The sequence below is a fragment of the Microtus pennsylvanicus genome, chromosome 4, assembly GCF_037038515.1.
Source record: "Microtus pennsylvanicus isolate mMicPen1 chromosome 4, mMicPen1.hap1, whole genome shotgun sequence".
NCBI classification, from domain to species: domain Eukaryota; kingdom Metazoa; phylum Chordata; class Mammalia; order Rodentia; family Cricetidae; genus Microtus; species Microtus pennsylvanicus.
In genome coordinates this window covers 84,683,142-84,700,020 of record NC_134582.1, presented here as the reverse complement: position 1 = coordinate 84,700,020, position 16,879 = coordinate 84,683,142, and the positions used below count along the sequence as shown (strand labels likewise).

General features: G+C 53.2%; 1 protein-coding gene across 2 annotated transcripts; it reads right to left on the bottom strand.

Moving 5' to 3' along the window:
* Ninj1 (ninjurin 1) lies at positions 1-9,235 on the bottom strand. Of its 2 annotated transcripts, XM_075969702.1 has the most exons (5): positions 9,051-9,235; positions 5,340-5,499; positions 2,473-2,703; positions 1,211-1,374; positions 1-684 (listed from the first exon to the last, which is right to left on the bottom strand). In XM_075969702.1, exons 1-4 carry the CDS (start codon positions 9,123-9,125, stop codon positions 1,220-1,222), a joined length of 621 nt encoding a protein of 206 aa, XP_075825817.1. In that variant the 5' UTR covers positions 9,126-9,235; the 3' UTR covers positions 1-684; positions 1,211-1,219. The 2 variants fall into 2 exon arrangements, with proteins under 2 accessions (XP_075825817.1, XP_075825816.1); XM_075969701.1 differs by lacking the exon at positions 5,340-5,499 and having other exon boundaries at positions 2,473-2,701; positions 9,051-9,227.
* Positions 9,236-16,879: the final 7,644 nt, after the last annotated feature.

Here is a 16,879-nt window from a genome sequence, read left to right as displayed (position 1 = left end):
GGGAAGCATATAAGCTTTATTGTCGTTCCTGATTAGAAAAGTGGGGCCTAAACCCCTGAGTAGGGGGTTAGGGTTCTTCCCAGGTCACTGCTGGCAGACGGTGCCAGCATGACCTGTAGCCCCCATTGGCATGGCTGCCTCTTAATGATTGGCAGCCAAGCCCAGGCACTGAGGCTAGAACCACTGGCCAGTTCTGGAGCTGACGATACCGTTGGCTGTCCAAGGTCCGGGGGTTAGGAAACAGCAGAGGCAGCAGTCTCCAGGGTGACCTGTGCAGGCTCCATGGGAAATAGGGACAGTGATGCATCAGCAGAGGGAGGGGCATATCCTGGTCCTTCTGGAATGTCCTGAGACAGAGGCCAGTGCTGGCCCCTCATCGAGCCCAATCGTGGACTTGCTGCATGTCCTTGGGTGGGCAGTGACCATTCTCCGGGCATGAGTTTCTGTGGGGCTGTCCAGTTCTAATCTTCATGGCCGTGCATCCAGATCCCACATGCCTTGGGTGGCTGCCCACACAGCAGTCACAGTTGGATGGAAGTCCATCCCTGGCCTTGGTCCAGCGGTGGCCAGCTTGGGCTCTGGTGGTTTAAGGGAGTGCTGCACACAAGAGGAGAGATGCCTGGAGGGCACAGCAGCTTCAGGGGTCTGGACAGCTGGGCTGCGGGTCAGATCACTTTAAGGACTCTGGAAAGACGAAAAGAGGCGTGAGTGCTGCAAGGGCCAACTAACAGTGCCCCAGGCTGGACAGGGTGCCTAGTCCATGCCAGTGACCAGCTTGTGGGCATCAGGGCTACTTGGTCTTGGGTGTAAGGATCTATCCACCACGGGCAAGATGCTGCAGCCCTTTCACGGTGAATACAATATTCCTGGGTCTCTGTCGGGACTGAAAGACCGGCCTATCATGGTGACCATGGCCACCCACCTAGCAGAAGCCACTACTCCAGCTGTCAGCAGCAGCAGATCATGCTGTCACCAAATATTTGAAATCTCTGGAGATAACCATGAAGAGTATCTCCAGAGCCAGGAGGACTGGGGCCAGTTTCCACAGGCCCTGGTACCAGCCTCCTGGCCAGATGACCTACATACTCAGGAAGCATCAAGGACTACATTCAGAAGATTAGTAAGCGGCCTGGCCATGCCACATGAGGGGACAGCCAGCCTAGAACCCACCATACCCTGCAAGTCTCCCATGGTGGTGATAGCAACTCACCTGGGTACCCTACTGCCGGGGTGCCACGTCCATTACAGGCTTCTGGACCCCAAAGGCCGTAATGAAGATGTTGACCACCACGATGATGAATACCAGTCCCGTGGCCAAGTTGTTAAGGAAGTCCAGCTTGGCGTGCTTGGCTGGGTTGTTAAGGTCATACTTGACTGTGGGCGAGAGGGAGTAGATGCTGCCCAGGGAAGCCTGGACCAGATCAAAGTGTCTCGGGAGTGTGTTGAGTGGACGGTGTAGGGCTCTTGGCCATATTTAGTGTTTTGTTCCCCATTCAAAAATTGCCTGCTTTGCTAAAATTAGGCATGGATGCTTACCTTCTATATTCCCCACTTTCTCCACGAGGAAAAGAAGCCCGGCATGTTATGTGCTAAGCTAACGACACTTCTGAATGCCACCAGGCCAGGTTTTGCTTCAAAGGCAAAAGTGCTGAACTCAAGAGCTTTAATTTATGGAGCCTCCAATCCAACCTAGGCTGTGCTATTATACCCATTGCACGGGTATGGACCATGAAGTCCCGGAAGGTCCCCTCATTAGCCCAAGGTCACACTGTCAGAAAGCAAATCTGGAGCCCAACTTGTTCCTGATGACATCCGCTCTAACCCTGGAAACCTCAGGCACTTTCCTATCTGCTATCCATCTGTGCCTACCAATGAAAGTGGGTTGCCTGCTGAGGGCACATTCAGTGATTAAGTTTGGGAACTAGTGATTGCACTCTACACTTCGGGTTTTTACTTGGACATCCTGTCCATAGAGACAGTGGTCCAGGTCCAAAGTCACCTTGTGGGCCCAGAATCATCTTATCTCCAGCATCCCCTCTTTACCTCATGCCCCAGCATCTCCTCTTTACCTCCCAAACCAGAGTCCCCTTATCACATCTTGACCCAAAGTCTCATCCCTGCTTCCTAGGTAAGGGTCTCTTTGTCTCCTGTGGAACTTGGCTGCTCTTTGTTACTGGACACAGACAGCAAAGTCAGGCCTGAGCTGGTTTGGGCAGGGAGGACTAGCTGACAGAAGCTATCATGGCAGGGAACTCACTCCCCCTTCCCTGCACTATACCATCTTCCAGACCCCGAGGACCCTAAAGTTTACTCTGCTTTCAAAGGACAAGGTCAGAGGGGAGAAGCCACAGCCTGGACCAAAAACCTGGCTACCTGAGAGCCAAGTATCCGAGGAGAAACCACTACCCCCCACCTACCCCTATGTATCTCCCCACCCATCCCTGGGGCTGTGCAAGTAGCCATGGACCCTACCCAAGAAGATGAGCAATACGCCCACTCCGATCTGCAGCACGAGGGAGATGGAGATGAGGACCACGAGGGGCACGAAGAAGGCAAAGTCATGGCCCTGTTCCACCACGGCTTTCAGCTGCGATGCGTTGGCCATGAGCAGTGCGATGTCTAGCATGCTCTCCGCAGCACTCTTCTTGTTGGCATAATGGTTTACATTGATGGGCCGGTTCCTCCAACCCCAGCGGGGTGGCTGTGGGGAGCAAGGCGGTCAGCAGGCAGGGTCAACTTGGGGATCTGGGTCTTCCTGGTGCTGCGGGGAATTACCAAGGCCCCTGCAGGTAGGGCTTCTGATGCCCCAACCTTGGCAAGTGCTCACTACTCTAAGGAAATTCCCCGGAGTAATGTTCTGGAGAGAAGGAAGCCAGAACACCATCCTCAGCAACACTGGCCTCCAGCTGAGAAATACCATGGCCCTCTCTATCCTGTACAAGAGCAGGTAGTCCTCCTTCCCTGGGAACCCTGGGCCTCCCCTTCCTCAGAGTCTACGTTCCTGACTGGTATCAGGAAGAGACACGAGGTGGGAGTAGACAGGCTCCCCACATGCTGGCCCAGGCTTGAACTAATCTTTCCTGGACTGAGTTCAAAGGTCTGGTCAACCCTGCCTTGGCTCACCTCCCAGGCCCAGCCTCACTACCCTCAGTGTAGCTTCACATACAGACAATAACCCCAGCTTCAGCATCACCCTACAGAACGGTCTCGCCACCCAGTTTAGCTAAAGCTACTCGTGGATATGTGGCACCAAGAGCATACAGCAGGTGTTCAATAGATGCCCCACCAACCTGCATGCAGTAGAACAGGATGTCTGTCTCCTGAATTTTCAGAGTAACGGCAGAGATAGAGTTCTGAGCTCCTTTCAGGGTGGGCAACCCTTGATGGCCTTCTCTCTTCTCTTATGGCTAATCTCAGTCAGTCCCTGTTCCTCCCCGGAGGCCACTTCCCAGGTCACCTCCCACCTCTCTTTCATTGCTAGTCACAAAGGACCCTGTAGTCTCTCTCAACCCACAGGGCTTCCCCTTCCAGATACTCCCATGCTCTGAGGTTCTCTCTGGAGGTCCCTGCTTCCAGTATACCTCCCCGATCCCCCTGGTAGGACCTGTCCCTCTCCTGTACCAACAGGTCACCTCTCTGGCTGGCTTGCTGCATTCTAAGGCACCTTTAAGTGGCTAGTTTTCTCTTTCCACTGAGCCAGTCAGCTCTCTCAAGCTGCCCTGGGCCCCTTCTCAGCTACCCAGGAAAGTCTCACCAGACCTAGGCTCAGCCTTTTGTCCGCTGGTGCCCCCGAGCCTTCAAGGCCCGCATCATAGCCTCCAGGGATGGGCATGGAGCTCAAAGAGGTAGCCAGGACCCGCTGTTGGCAGTCAGCCACCTGGCGCCACCCTGAAAGATCCTGTTTCTAGACTCATGAAAGATACAGGGCATGGAGGCGGTGCTGTGGGGAAGGTGCTCACTGCACTCAGGTGACTATTTTCTTGCAGGCTGGGAAGCCCAAAGCAGATGCCTCTACTTGGACAGTGTGCGTGCCTGAAATTTTTTCTGAAGTCATGCATTCAAGAAGGAAGGCAGTGTGGGTGGTGGGAGGAACAGGTGGGCTCTGCTGCCTGAACCTGGGCTGGAACATCCCAACCCCTGCTTTCAAAGTAAGCTGCCCTTCAAATAGCAAGCTCCTTTTGGTAACAGTTCTTACTCAAGGGTACATTCCTCGTGTGTGAGTATGTATATAGGTATGTGTGTATAATTTTACATGCATATGCAGTTGTATGTGTTGTAGAAGTTTACAAATGCATGGACATACATAGGTATGCATATGTCTCGAGTACTGTGTGTGCGTGTATGTGCAAGCCCATGTATCACATAACACATACATATACGTATCTTCACATAAACACACACAGATAAATGTGCCTACACATGTATGCATACATACATAAACACAGAAAGTGGAACTTTTGATAGCTTAGCTGGCGGAGCAGAGAACTCCAACTTCAGAGAATGGATGAATGATGCAATAAAAGCCGCAGGCTAAGCTTGCAGGCTGCTGGGCGGCAGGAAGAATTCCTTTTGATTCTGAACCATTTAAATACTTGGTGATCACATCATCACAAGGAACAGATACATGAAGGAGCTGTTTCATGTCCCTAACCTCCCCCTCTGCTCTCAGGACTCTTAGTCACAAATTCCTATGTCTCTGCTGTTCTCACTCAAGGGGTAAACTGAGGCTCTGCACTGGAAGTTTCTTTCCAAAGCTACACAGCAGTTGGGGGCCAGGCTACAATCTGAACTTTGGGGCTCAGAGTCCCGGCAGCTGAGACTCTAAGAGGACAGTTCTCAAGGGGCCCTGTGTCTAGTTCAGGACAGCCAGTCCTGCCCTGTCTGTGTCTCACATACGCCACGGGGCTTGTGGACCTAAAGCCTGGGATGGCTCATAGCCCCTGGGACTGACAGAGGCTATGATCCATCAGCCATCTGCTTCCCTCTCACCCTGTAAGATAAGGGCCTCAGGCTGAGGCACAGGCCCGAAGGCAAAGCAGGCCTTTGCATGGTGTTAAACTCCACCTCCCACAGCCTGGCTCTGTGCCCCCACATACTGTAGGTCTCCCTACCTTCACATCTGGGGATGCCCTCTGGGAAACCCATCTGCCACTGAGAACTGGGACACACCACTCTTCTCTGGGGATCAGGAGATGGGAGTCTCTGGGGGCTCTGTAGGATACCTCCAGGGAGTGGAAGATCCACATTCAAAGCCAGGATAGGGCTGCACCTGCACACATACCATAGGTGTCCACCCTCTGAGGCCTCTGGGGCTTCATGCAGCTGGGAAGGGGCCCAATCTGGGGTCTGATCCTGAGTCATGCTGATGGCCTCTCCCAGGATATACAATAGGATGGATTCAAGGGTGGCTGGGCCACCCAACCACAGATCAGGGAGCCCTGCGGGCCTAACTAGTTGCTCGAGCATGCTAGAAAACCCTGCCATGCCTGTGCCAGTGACCTGGGCAGATGAGGGAGAAAATATACTGGTTAATATGTCCCAGGGCTGGCAGGAGTTTCCTGAAGCCTCAGAGGCAGCTGGGAACTGACATCAAGTAGGCTGTTTTCCTCTAAACACCAAGAAGGAACATTGTGCAGTAGTCAGCATATACAGGGAGCTGCACTTGACAGGGCCTGTCTCATGGATGAGGTGGGAGGGGAGTGGGCACCTAAGGGCTGGCTTAGTCATAGCACAATGAGTGCTATGGACCCCCCCCCCCCAAAGCTTAGATGGGGATCTGTGCCCATCAGCTTGATCCATAAAGCAGGGTGTTGTCCCTTATATACACACCCTGCCCTTCCCAATCTCGCCACACCAATGGCCGGCAGGGTGATTGTTTATCAGTAAAACAGATGTGAAAATCCAGGGGATTTTATACCATGATTTCAGAGGTTCATGACCTGCTGGGGCATGTTGCATCAAATGGCAGGGCCAGGATATACCCATACTCAGTGCCTGGCTCTCCCCGGTGACAGACTTGACTGCAGTCAAGGAGCAATACCAGCATATGAACAAAAAGAGAAACAAGGAAAAGAAAGGCCAGGCTACACAGGCCCTCCATGAGGCCAAAATGTCCTAGGTGACCCAGAGGTCTAAGTCTAGATAGATCCTTGATGACCCCACCCTGGACTGCTCAGAGACCCTGTTACACACCAGCAGATGGTGGGGGTTACTGTGGCACAGGGGCAGGAGCTGCAGACCCACTCCTAGGCCAGATCCAGCAGGAAGCCACCTGTCCCTGTCCGAATCTAAAGCCTAGACTTCGGTGCCCCAGGCTGCACTGCCCTTGCCCAGGGAGCCTAAGTGTTTCCTGGTTCCACATATGCATTCTAGTCAGGAAACTCCAGTGAGGGAGCAGGAAGGATAGGAGGCAGGGTCCCCACAGCCGACTCACTTCCTGTGGCTCAGAACTGACCAGGAGTTACCCTGAGGCCCACTAGGGTGGCCTTTAGAACTTGGCTAAGATCTGACTGTCCTAGGATCTGCCAGGCAAGCAAAAATAAGGGAAACAGAAAACTTCTGGCAGCTGAGGCCAGGCAGAGGGAATGGGCGTGTGCATGGTACAATGACATGGCCTGGAGATCTAAGATATGGCCATTGATACCTCAGCCTGGGTTCAGTGAGGGGCAAGAGAGCAGGGTGGGCACCGCAGGGCTACTGCCCAGCTCCACTCAGTCCCCCCCCCCCCGCCCAAGCAGGGTCTAACACGAAGCTACACCCAGCATCATCACATGGGCATGGTGTTTCCTCACTGAACTGTGTTTACTGTTCCACAGCTACCAGGTAATAGTGAGCTAACTCACAACAACTGCCTCGGTCTGGACATGAATGAGGCCTTTAGGCGCCTGGCTCTGGGGCACCTAGCATCTGGAGGGGCACAGGCAGAGCTTGCCGAGTGCTGTACTTCAGAGGACCCACTAGGGCAGCTCTGCGGAGCCTCTGCCACCTGGGAGGTTAGGGCGCTCCTTTTTCCAAAGGCAAAACTGAGTTTCCCTTGAGGTTCCACCCTAAGGACAGCACTGTCCTCCCCAAGCCTCTGTGGGTGTCACCATGAGAATGCCTCCATAGCTAACACCACTGTGCGCTGTACTCTGTTGCAAGCATTTCCTCTGCACCAGCCATACAGTTCTTACTTAGCAGAAGCCCTGCTCCCACGGCATTTCATAGATGATAAACTGAGGCACAGAGTGCTGACACGCCAGATATTTGGAGGTAGGGTCCTGAGGTTGGGAAGGGGGACAAGGCATTGAGTGAGGCAGCCTTTAAGGCTGGCCACACACCAGGGAAGCATCCTGTCCCCAACGACCCTAAACAACCCCCCCTCCCACCCAGCCCTGTATGTTCTCAATAATCCAGACTCAAGACTCTACTTGTACGGATCCCTCTTCCTGGGTGCTTTTCCACTCAACCAGAGGGACAAATCTGTGTCCCTCCAGCAAGCCAATGCAGGCAACTCCATCACACAGGAGCCTTCTCCGGCCTTTGCTCCCCACCAACCCCCTGTCAGGCAGTAGTTTTATTCCCCTACCTGTGCTTTTCAATGAAGCAGTGGGGGATGGGTCTCTCTCTCGGGGTCTCTCTCTCTCTCTCTCTTTCCCAGAGCCAAGACAGGGACTCCCAAGCACCTAACCCATCTCTCCTGTGTATAAGCCCAGACTTCCCTTAGGAGGCACACCTCATCCAGCTGTCTGCAGAGTTCAACAGACATAGCACCGAAGGGAAGGCACAGCAAGGCAAGGCCCGGGGCTGGGACAGGCAGGGTTCCCTTCAGACCAGCTTCTAAACCACCTGTCCACCCGCTCCTGATCTGCATCCCCTGGCCTTAAAGGCAGAGGGATATCATTGGTTCTTCCAGTTAGATGATGTTAAAAAAAGGCCCAGAGAGATCTGACCCTCTCCAGAACAGCCAGGGTGTCCCTTGTCCACTGCTCCCAGAGTGCTCGCAAGTCTCAGCTGTCACACCTGAACGAGTCTCACGGCTCTTCTAGTCCCATTTTCTCCTCTCATCCAGGAACAGACGGCCAGGCTTCCACCTCTTGCTCCTCTGGTCCCTCCTCCCTGAACAACCCTGTTCCCACAGTATGGGCCTGAACCGGGGTAGAAGGTCCCTATTTCAGTTTATTTTACCCCACGGGGAATTGTGGGAAATCCCAGCCTGGTGCAATTTCCCACCCCTACCCCGGGGTGGAGTGTCAGAAAAAGAAGGAATGTCCAAAGTCAACAAGTCACAGAGGGCCAGAGGGCCATGCGGGGTGGTACTAGTGAAGGCTGGGCCCTGGCATGCTCAGGCTCTGCCCTGGAGGTAGACTATGAGGTGAGGGGTGAGGAAGGATGATTCCCTCAACATGGGGCATCCGACCACCGCTGTAGCCTCGGCAGAGCAAACTCTGGGCAGGTCCTTTCAGTCCTAGAGTGGACACCCTGAAGGCTGAGAGGGTGACGTTCTGTTTTTCAAAGGCAGGTGACCGCAGCAGGGCACAGGCTAGGTTCCCCTACCACCGCTGCCTGCAACCGTGTGGTCACCATGTGGTGACGTAGCTGTCTGCCTGATGCTGGCTTCCAACCAGGAGGCGGTGACTCCTTCTCCCGCCCACCCCAGGGCACGCAGGAGGAGACAGCTCCCAGGCACTGAAAGTTGGAGGGCGGTGTGGGAGGAAAGGAAAGTCCGGGAGAGCGGGATGCCAGCCTCCTCCACCGGAGGAGTGTGGCCAGTCAGACGTGGGGCTCTGCACAGCGTGGCACGGCCCGGCACCATACGGCAACCGCAGCACGCTAGACCTCCTGGCTCCTCTGCCCACCTGCTGTGCTGGCCCCAGACCCCACCACTTGTGCTCCGGTCAGATTAAGCACGACTTTGCCCGGGGGCAGCGGCCACCACCACCACCCCGCAGTGCGGACGCCGCGCGCACCGGGCCCGTCACCCACAGGTGCCCGCTGCTGAGCCTGGCCCAGAGAGGGCGGCGCCATCCAAGGTCACACAGCGGCCGGGGCAGGGGGTGCTGGGGTCTTACCGAGGCGTCGGGGGAGCCGGGGGAGCCCGGGCGCAGGTCGCCGTTGAGCTCGTACTCCTCGGTGCCCGGCTCCATGGTGCGGCCGCCCGGGCCGCCTAGCTCTCGGCCTAAGCGCGCCCGCGCCTCTGCCGCGGGCTACGGTCGTGCGTCCGCCCCCGGCCGGTCCCGACACGCCCCCCCCCGCGCGCGGCCGCCCCCAGACTCCGCCTCCACTCGGGGCGGGTCCAGGCCTAGAGGCCGGATGCTGGAATCGCGTTGGTCCTGGATAACCTAGCTCGCGTTTTGATGGCCCCAATTCTCAGGCTCCTCATGGATGACTGGGGCAGGTAGCCCGGCGCCTGTCCTCGCGATGGCATCAGAGAGTCCCCAGGAACCCCGTCTCAACGCAGCTGATCAAGCGGGCCCCTCTCTGAGCTTTGAATGTGAGCACTTAATCTTTAAAAAGTGAGGCCCAGGGTGTGCCCGTTGCTGCCCCCTGGTGAGGTTTTCCCCTGGGCAGGGCGCACCCTGAGGCTGTAAAGTCCCAGTATTTGCTAAGTACTCAACTCAGGAAAGGGTGTCAACAGTCACTCTGGGACACCTTAGCACGTGGCTTTCCACTTTAGGGACCTCAGCTTTTTTGCCTGGAACATGGAGATATGAATGAGGGCCTCCTGCGCATTCTAGAAGCCCGAGGGAAGCAGAGAGGACGGTAATGTACCAGCGTTAGTGTGTGGGGGGAGCTGGCATCATGGTCCTGCTTGGACCTGGCACTGTGCACTCCAAGGGTAGAAGGAGCTGTTTGACTTCTGCAGGCTTTGGCTCAGTGGATCCTTGTGTCCCAGTAGCATGTCCTGGGAGTTCCCCTAGCCTAGAAGCCAGATGGAACATGGAGGTGAGAGAACGTTGTCTTCCAAGGAACCACCCGATGAGGGAATTGAGGGTATTGGCCTGCTGCTGTTTCTTCTTCCTCCTGACTTTGACCTCGCTCTCGGGCCCCACTTTGCGTTCTCTCCTGGTGTTTGCTGATACCTCCCTTCCCTAGCATTCTAGAAGGAGTCAGCAGACCGTGGACCGATTAGGAAGATTACTTGGGCCCAGAACTGGCATTCTGTGGCCGAGAGGCTCATCCTCTCTCTATGCAGCTTCTTTCCAGCTTGTGTTGTAGTGTAAGGCTGGCGTTTGCTCAAGGCCAAGTAATCCTGTTTGTCATTGTTGTCCTCCTACCCCCACACCCAACACACACACCACCACCACCACCACCACCGCTGCCACACCAACCAACACCACCAGAAGGAAGATGAGTATTAGAAAGGTGCCTGGCCCATGGTGGTGGGTGCAGGCCTTTTTTCCCAGCAGCGGGGGCAGGCAGATCACCGTTGAGTTTGAGACCAGCCTGGTCTACAGAGTTCCAGGACAGCCAGGGCTACATAGAGAAACCCTGTCTCGAAAAACTAAAAAAGAAAAAATAAAATATAAAAAGAAATGGTGTTTGTGCTAAAGAGATGGGTCAGTAGTTAAGCACACTGACTGCTCTTCCAGAGGACCAGAGTTTGATGCCCAGCACCCACAGCCATTTCTAGCTCCTGTTCCAAGGGATCCAACACTCTCCTCTGGCACACATGTGATGCACAGACATACATGCAGGCAAAACACTCATCCACATGAAATAAAATAAAAATTATTTAAGAAGAAGAAAGAAAGAAATGGTGTCTGAGGTTGCCAGTATGCCAGGTCCTGTTGCAGGCGCAGTGGAAACCTACCCTAAGGAGTAGTCAGACACCAAGGAAGAGATACAGAGGACAGCGCTTTGTGAAGCTGGCGCCATTACTTCTTAAGAACAGGACTAAGGGGTGAGGAGCTAGATCTATGGCTCCGCAGTTAAGAACCCTTGTTGTTCTTGTGGAGAACGAGTGTGGTTTCCAGCACCACATCAGATGGCTCACAAGCACCTACAATTCCAACTCCACGGGGTCCAACACCTTCTTTTGGACATGCATTGATGTGCAATTTATTTATTTATTTATTTAACAAATAGCAATTATTTAACTATTTACTTACTCACTATGTAGCTCTGTAAATCCTGGAACTTACTATGTACATCAGGTTGGCATCAAACTCATAGAGATCCACCTGTCTCCTGAGTGCTGGCCTTAAAGGAATGAGCCACCATGCCCAGCGCAACTTTATACATACATACATACAAGGATGCAGAGACAACTCAGTTGGGGAGGTGATTACTTTGGGTGTGAGGACCTGATTTTGATCTCCAGAATCCACCTAAAACACCTGGCACTTTGGTGTGTGCTTGTAATTCTAGTGATGGCAAGATAGGAGCAGAGAAACAGGTGTATCCCTGGAGCTCATGGCTAGCTAACCTAACCTTCTTGATGGATTTCCAGGCCAATGAGAGACCCTGTCTCTAACAAAAGTGCACAGGGCCTAAGGAATGACAGACACCCAAGCTTGTCTCCTGGCCTCTTCACACATGTGTGTCTGCCCTCACACAAGAACAGCCCTGGGAAGTAGGCACAACTCCTCCACACCTGGGAAAGGTTCAGTCAAGAGCTCTCAGGCCAGTAGGCCGTACTTGGAGCTCCTGGAGGCACAAATGGCCTGTCTGCCCAGTCCCCCTCCTCAGCGAATGTTTCCTAATGGGACAGGTGGTCTTCCCAAGGGCATTGGAGACCAGTGGCTGCTCCCGAATGCTCAGCTCTCAGGTTAGTTTTAGAAGGGAAGCCGAAGGCACAGAAAGTGCGAATCAGCCTAAAGTGTTTATCTAAAAATGGGATTTTCCACTAACCAGCAGCTTCAGGCCCTGCTGTGCACTTCTGTGTCACCTGAGGTCCCAGGGGGCTGAGGGCAGAGACTCAGGGCAGCAAGGGCCAAATTCTAACGTGGCACTCTCTGGTTCCATGACTGAGACTGATTGCTTGGCTTCTGGCTCTCCCAAATGTTCCCTCAATGCTTTGCCCATTAGGGAGTCCTGGAGGTTAACACCACAGGTGCCTGTGGTTGTATTTTGTTTGTGCTATAAAGCTTGCCTGAAGATTAGAGGGCAGAGCTAGCCACTAATTAATTATAGAAGCTGGGCAGTGATGGCACGTGCCTTTAATCCCAGCACTCAGTAGACAGAAGCAGACAGATCTCTGAGCTCAAGGCCACCCTGGACTACATGAAATTGATCTAGTCTAAAAGGGAAACAGGGTCAGGCAGTGGGGGATTACACTTTTAATCCCACCCAGTACTTGGGAGTCATACACATTTAATCCCAGCACTAGGGAGGTAGAAACAGGAAGAGATATGGCTGGGTGGAGAGAGGAATATAAGGTGGGAGGAGACAGGCGTTCAACGCATTCAGTCTGAGGATTTGTAGAGACAGGATCTTGCCCCCCCCCCTGAGGATTTCATAGAGGTAAGAACTAGTGACTGGATACTCTGCTTCTCTGATCTTTCCACTTTTACCTCCTAATATCTGACTCTGGGTTTTTATTATTAAGACCAATTAGAATTCATACTGCAGGCACCTACCCTGGGAGGCAAGGGAGTCTTACACGACTTATAGCACACACTGGATCAAACCTGCAGCCTTGCGCGTGTTAGGCAAGTACTCTGCCATTGAACTATATTGACAGCCCTGCTGGAAAGCCAAATCCATGGTGTGGACACCTGCTATGAGCAGCCATCTCTAGTCCGTGTGTGGGACCAGCCGCTTCCTACACTAGTAGGGCTCCAGGAGGCAGGGTGGGGCGGGATATGTGTCTGTCAGGCTGCTGGTGGCAGGCAGGCAGGGAAGCGCCCCAGGCACCACTGGAACCTGTTCTGTCCTTAGAGCCCCTGGGCAACCCCTAGTCGTTTTAGAGGAATACAGGAGGACTGTGGTGGAGCAATCCAGCATTCATTCACACTCTGTGCAATCACTCAGTGTTCCACCCACAGCCTTGGGCAGTGCTTCTTCTCCCCCCCCCCCCAGCCTCAGTTTCCCCATTCGTCAGTGGGACAGAGAAAAGGCTAAGACATGTAGAGCTTTGTTAGCCGGCTGCCCTTCTAAGTAAGTCCACAGAGGGATTCCCATGTCTGCTGTGTGATCCTTTCTTGCCTAGGACATGTTGCCTTTCCCTCTGGGCTCAGGGATGTTTACCATACTTTCCTCTGCTGGATCTGACCCAGGATGTGTCTTAAAGGGACAGCACCCGCTGTGTCCCTGCTCCCCATCTGCTTTCAAGGTCTGCTGGGAAGGCTGAGTGGATAAGAACAGTGGCCTGAGAGAAAGGAGCCATCTCCTAGATGCTGGCCCTGAGCTGATGGTCCCTCTGGAAGTGACCATTGCGAGTATCCTCAGGAGAGAATCTGAACAGGAAAGGGACCCTAGATAGTGTGGCTGAGCTCTATGTACACACGAGCCCCACACAGAAGCATGTCTGCATTTGTTTGCACAAGGGCACTGAGTCTTTGCCAAGTAGCTCAAGGCCAGTGTCTCAGGCTACATCCCTAGTGCTGGGGGACTCTCAAGGCCAGTGTCTCAGGCTACATCCCTAGTGATGGGAGACTCCCATGTGTCATTCAGGGATGATAGAAGCAGGAGGGTCCATGTTGAGTCCGGTTCAGCCACCCCCACTCCGAACGGTGGGATTTGGGGTTGCATCCTAATCTACAAAGCAGAACAGCTCTGAAGAGGCCATCTGAAGGTTTTCTGTTCAACTTTCCCAATGGTGCTACTTCCAGCAAGCAGCTCTATCCTCCTAGCTGAAAAAGGGGCCTCAGGGCTGGGGTAATGGTTCAGTCAGTAAAATGCTCTCCTTGCCAACATGAGAACCTGAGTTCAACCCCCAGAATCTACTTTTTTTTGGTTTGGAACTCTGTAGAGTACCTGCCTCTACCTCCCAAGTGCTGAGATTAAAGGTGTGCATCACCACTGCCTGGCTCAGAATGCACATTTAAAAAGCTGGGCACAGTTGGTTTGTAATTCTAGCACTAGAGGTGTGTAATCCCAACAGCGGAGATGTGGTGACGAACAGATTCCTGGGCTCGCTAGGTAGCCTGTCAGCCTAGCCTACCTGGTGAGCTCTAGGTGGGTGATAAATCCCGTCTCAACATAAAGGTTGCTGGCACCTGAGGCCTTAGAGGGCTGAGGATAGGTACAGGCATTTTCACAGTAAACAAATGCAAGGTGACATTTCCCTGTGGAAATAGGGTGGTCAGACACCAAGATCTAACCATGCTAGCTTTGGGGGAGATGGGTGTGTCCCCCACAGGCCTTACAAGTCACTGCACTGTGCCACAGAGGCCTTTGCAGAAAAGCTGAGCCCTTCTCTGTTACCACGTGCCGCAGGTACCTGGATGAAATACTGTGTTCAATCCTCAGCCCCACACTCCTGAGTTTAGCTTCCTTCCTGCTGTCTGGGAAATGACTGTAAGAGCAGCCACATTGGACCTTGAGGCTATCTTGAGCACGGGAGCCTTGGATAGCAGAGCCAAAGATAGAAGCAGCGCCTGGCGGTTCTAGCACAAATCCTAATTGGTATTAATAATAAAAACCCAGAGTCAGATATAGGGGCTAATACTGAAAATCAGAGAAGCAGAGCAGCCAGCCACTAGAGAGTTCTTTTACCTCTACCAATGCTCAGGCCGAAGGGGTGATCCTGTCCTCAGACTGCATTTCCCGACTGCATCAGTCTCCACCAGACCTCAGACTGCCTTTATCTTATATCTCTCTTCACCAGCCACATCACTCCTGTCTCCACCTCCCTAGTGCTGGGATTAAAGGCGTGTGACTTCCAAATACTGGGATTAAAGTTGTGTGCCATCACTGCCTAGCTTTTAGTGGCTTAACTCTGCACTCAGATCTTCAGGCAAGCTTTATTTGTTAAAACGCAAACAAAATATCACTACAAGCAGTGAGGCGCACGCTTTAATCCCAGCACTCAGGAGGCAGAGGCAGGCAGATCAGGCAGTTTGAGGCCAGCCTGTTCTACAAAGTGAGTTCCAGGACAGCCAAGGCTACACAGAGAAGCCCTGTCTCTAAAAACAAAAGAAAACAAAAGACAAAACCCAAAACAAGCAAACAAAAAAGAAGGCAGCCGCCTGCGTTCTCAAAATTCGGAGCACAGGTTTCGCCCAGCTTCCCCTCCCTAGCTTCTTACTGTAGGAAACACATTTTCTTGTTTTGAAGGTGCTGTAATTTAGTCTTCTTTTGACACTCATTGGCTGAACTCAGCTATAGTCTTAAAATCTAAAAGCTAGCAGGAGATGGTAGAGTCCTTCGTTAACATACATGCATGAGGCCTTAGGTTCGGACCCTAGGATTATTATGTTTTTGGTTGTGAGCATAGCCTTTAATGGCTGAGCCATCCTTCCAGGCCAACCCTAGCATTGTTAAAACCAGTAGTGCATGCCTGTAATTCCGGTACCTGGAAGGTGTAGGCAGGAGGATTATAAAAGCCAGTCTGGGATATATGAGATCTTGTATAAAAAAAGCAAACAAAACAAAACAGAAAGGCAAGTCAAAACCCTCTGAAGGCTTGCTGGGAAAGCCTTCCCATGCCTCTGAATACACCCTGCCTCTGTTCTGCTCTTTCTTTTGTTCCTTTGAGACCTTTAAACCTGAGTGCCATTGGGCTCCTGTCCAGTCCCCAATGTCTGGCTGTCACCTGATGACCATGCACCTGTTCCCTGGGGACCTCCCTGCACCTGGGTATGGGCCTGAAAACACTGTAACTGTGTGTTTGTGCAAGTGTTGTGTTGTGTGCCCCATCCTGACCAGCGTCTGGCCACAGCCTGGAAGGGAAGGCACCTGAGAGCTCAGATGTTGACTCTCCACCGTCTGGTATCTGCCTAGGGCATGGCTTGGCTACATCCTCCATCCAGCCCCAAGGCACGGTGCCAGGTGTCCCTTGGCCCAGGCTGTGATTAGCAAACCACTAATGACAGGGGCTGTCCCCTAGGCTCTTTATTCTTGGCCCTGACATGGACTGTGCTCGGGTCACCAAGCCACTGGTCAGAGTGTGGGAGTGAGGGTAGCAGGGGTAGGTGGCCTGTGGCTTGGCAAAGAATCTCTGCAGGCAGGCCGTCTCTCTCATACCTCCTGCTTCTCTTCTGAAGATGCAGGTTGAGCTGGGCATTAGCCATTGGACTCAGCCTGCCTGGGAGCTGATCAGGATGGGGGTCCAGCTGGGCCCTGAGGAGGTAGTGTCTCACTAGTAAACATGGTCGAAGTGCTCAGGGACTCACAGGAACTATGTCAGACACCAAGAGGAAGCCCTTGGCTGGCTGTCCCAAAAACATTCCCAGAGAAGCCTGGGTACCTGGGCTTGCCTCTGCGCGTGGTCCTCCCCCAAACTCAAGTCCTTTAGGACTCAAAACACCTATTTTCCCATCAACCCTGTATCACTGAGACCCCTTCCACAGATGATGCAGGAGGACAAAGGGATACATTCTTGCCTGACTGCAGCTGCAATGTCTATACTATAATTGGCTTTCCCTGCTAAGAGTTAAAAGGAAACTACTTCCCACTGAGAAATGAATGAGAGGTTAGGATGGACACAAGGTCAGATTTAGGCGATGTTCTTTGCTTGGGATGGCTGTGCCTATAGAAGGGGGAAACTGAGACTTGATACTGAGATCAGTTTCTTTGGCCTATTCTGGGCATCCCCTGCCTGCCATATTCAGTTGCTTGGATCCACCTCACAGTTCTTTCTGCCTCCTCCGATGGCCTGATACCCACCTCAGCCCTGAGAGTGTCCAGTTTGTGCTCCCACGGAGCCCCCAGTAAGACAGGGCTTTGATCCAAGGCTGTGGACACCTACTGCCACCCTCTGCCCCTGTGCTGTGGCAAGGACAAGATCAGCTGA

Coding starts and splice junctions, on each gene's coding strand:
- Ninj1 (XM_075969702.1), bottom strand. CDS start 9,125: ATGGAGCCGGGCACCGAGGAGTACGAGCTCAACGGCGACCTGCGCCCG. Junction 2,704..5,339: donor GACTCAGGATCAGACCCCAG/ATTGGGCCCCTT, acceptor CTTGCTCCCCAC/AGCCACCCCGCTGGGGTTGG. Junction 1,375..2,472: donor CGTATTGCTCATCTTCTTGG/GTAGGGTCCATG, acceptor TCTCGCCCACAG/TCAAGTATGACCTTAACAAC.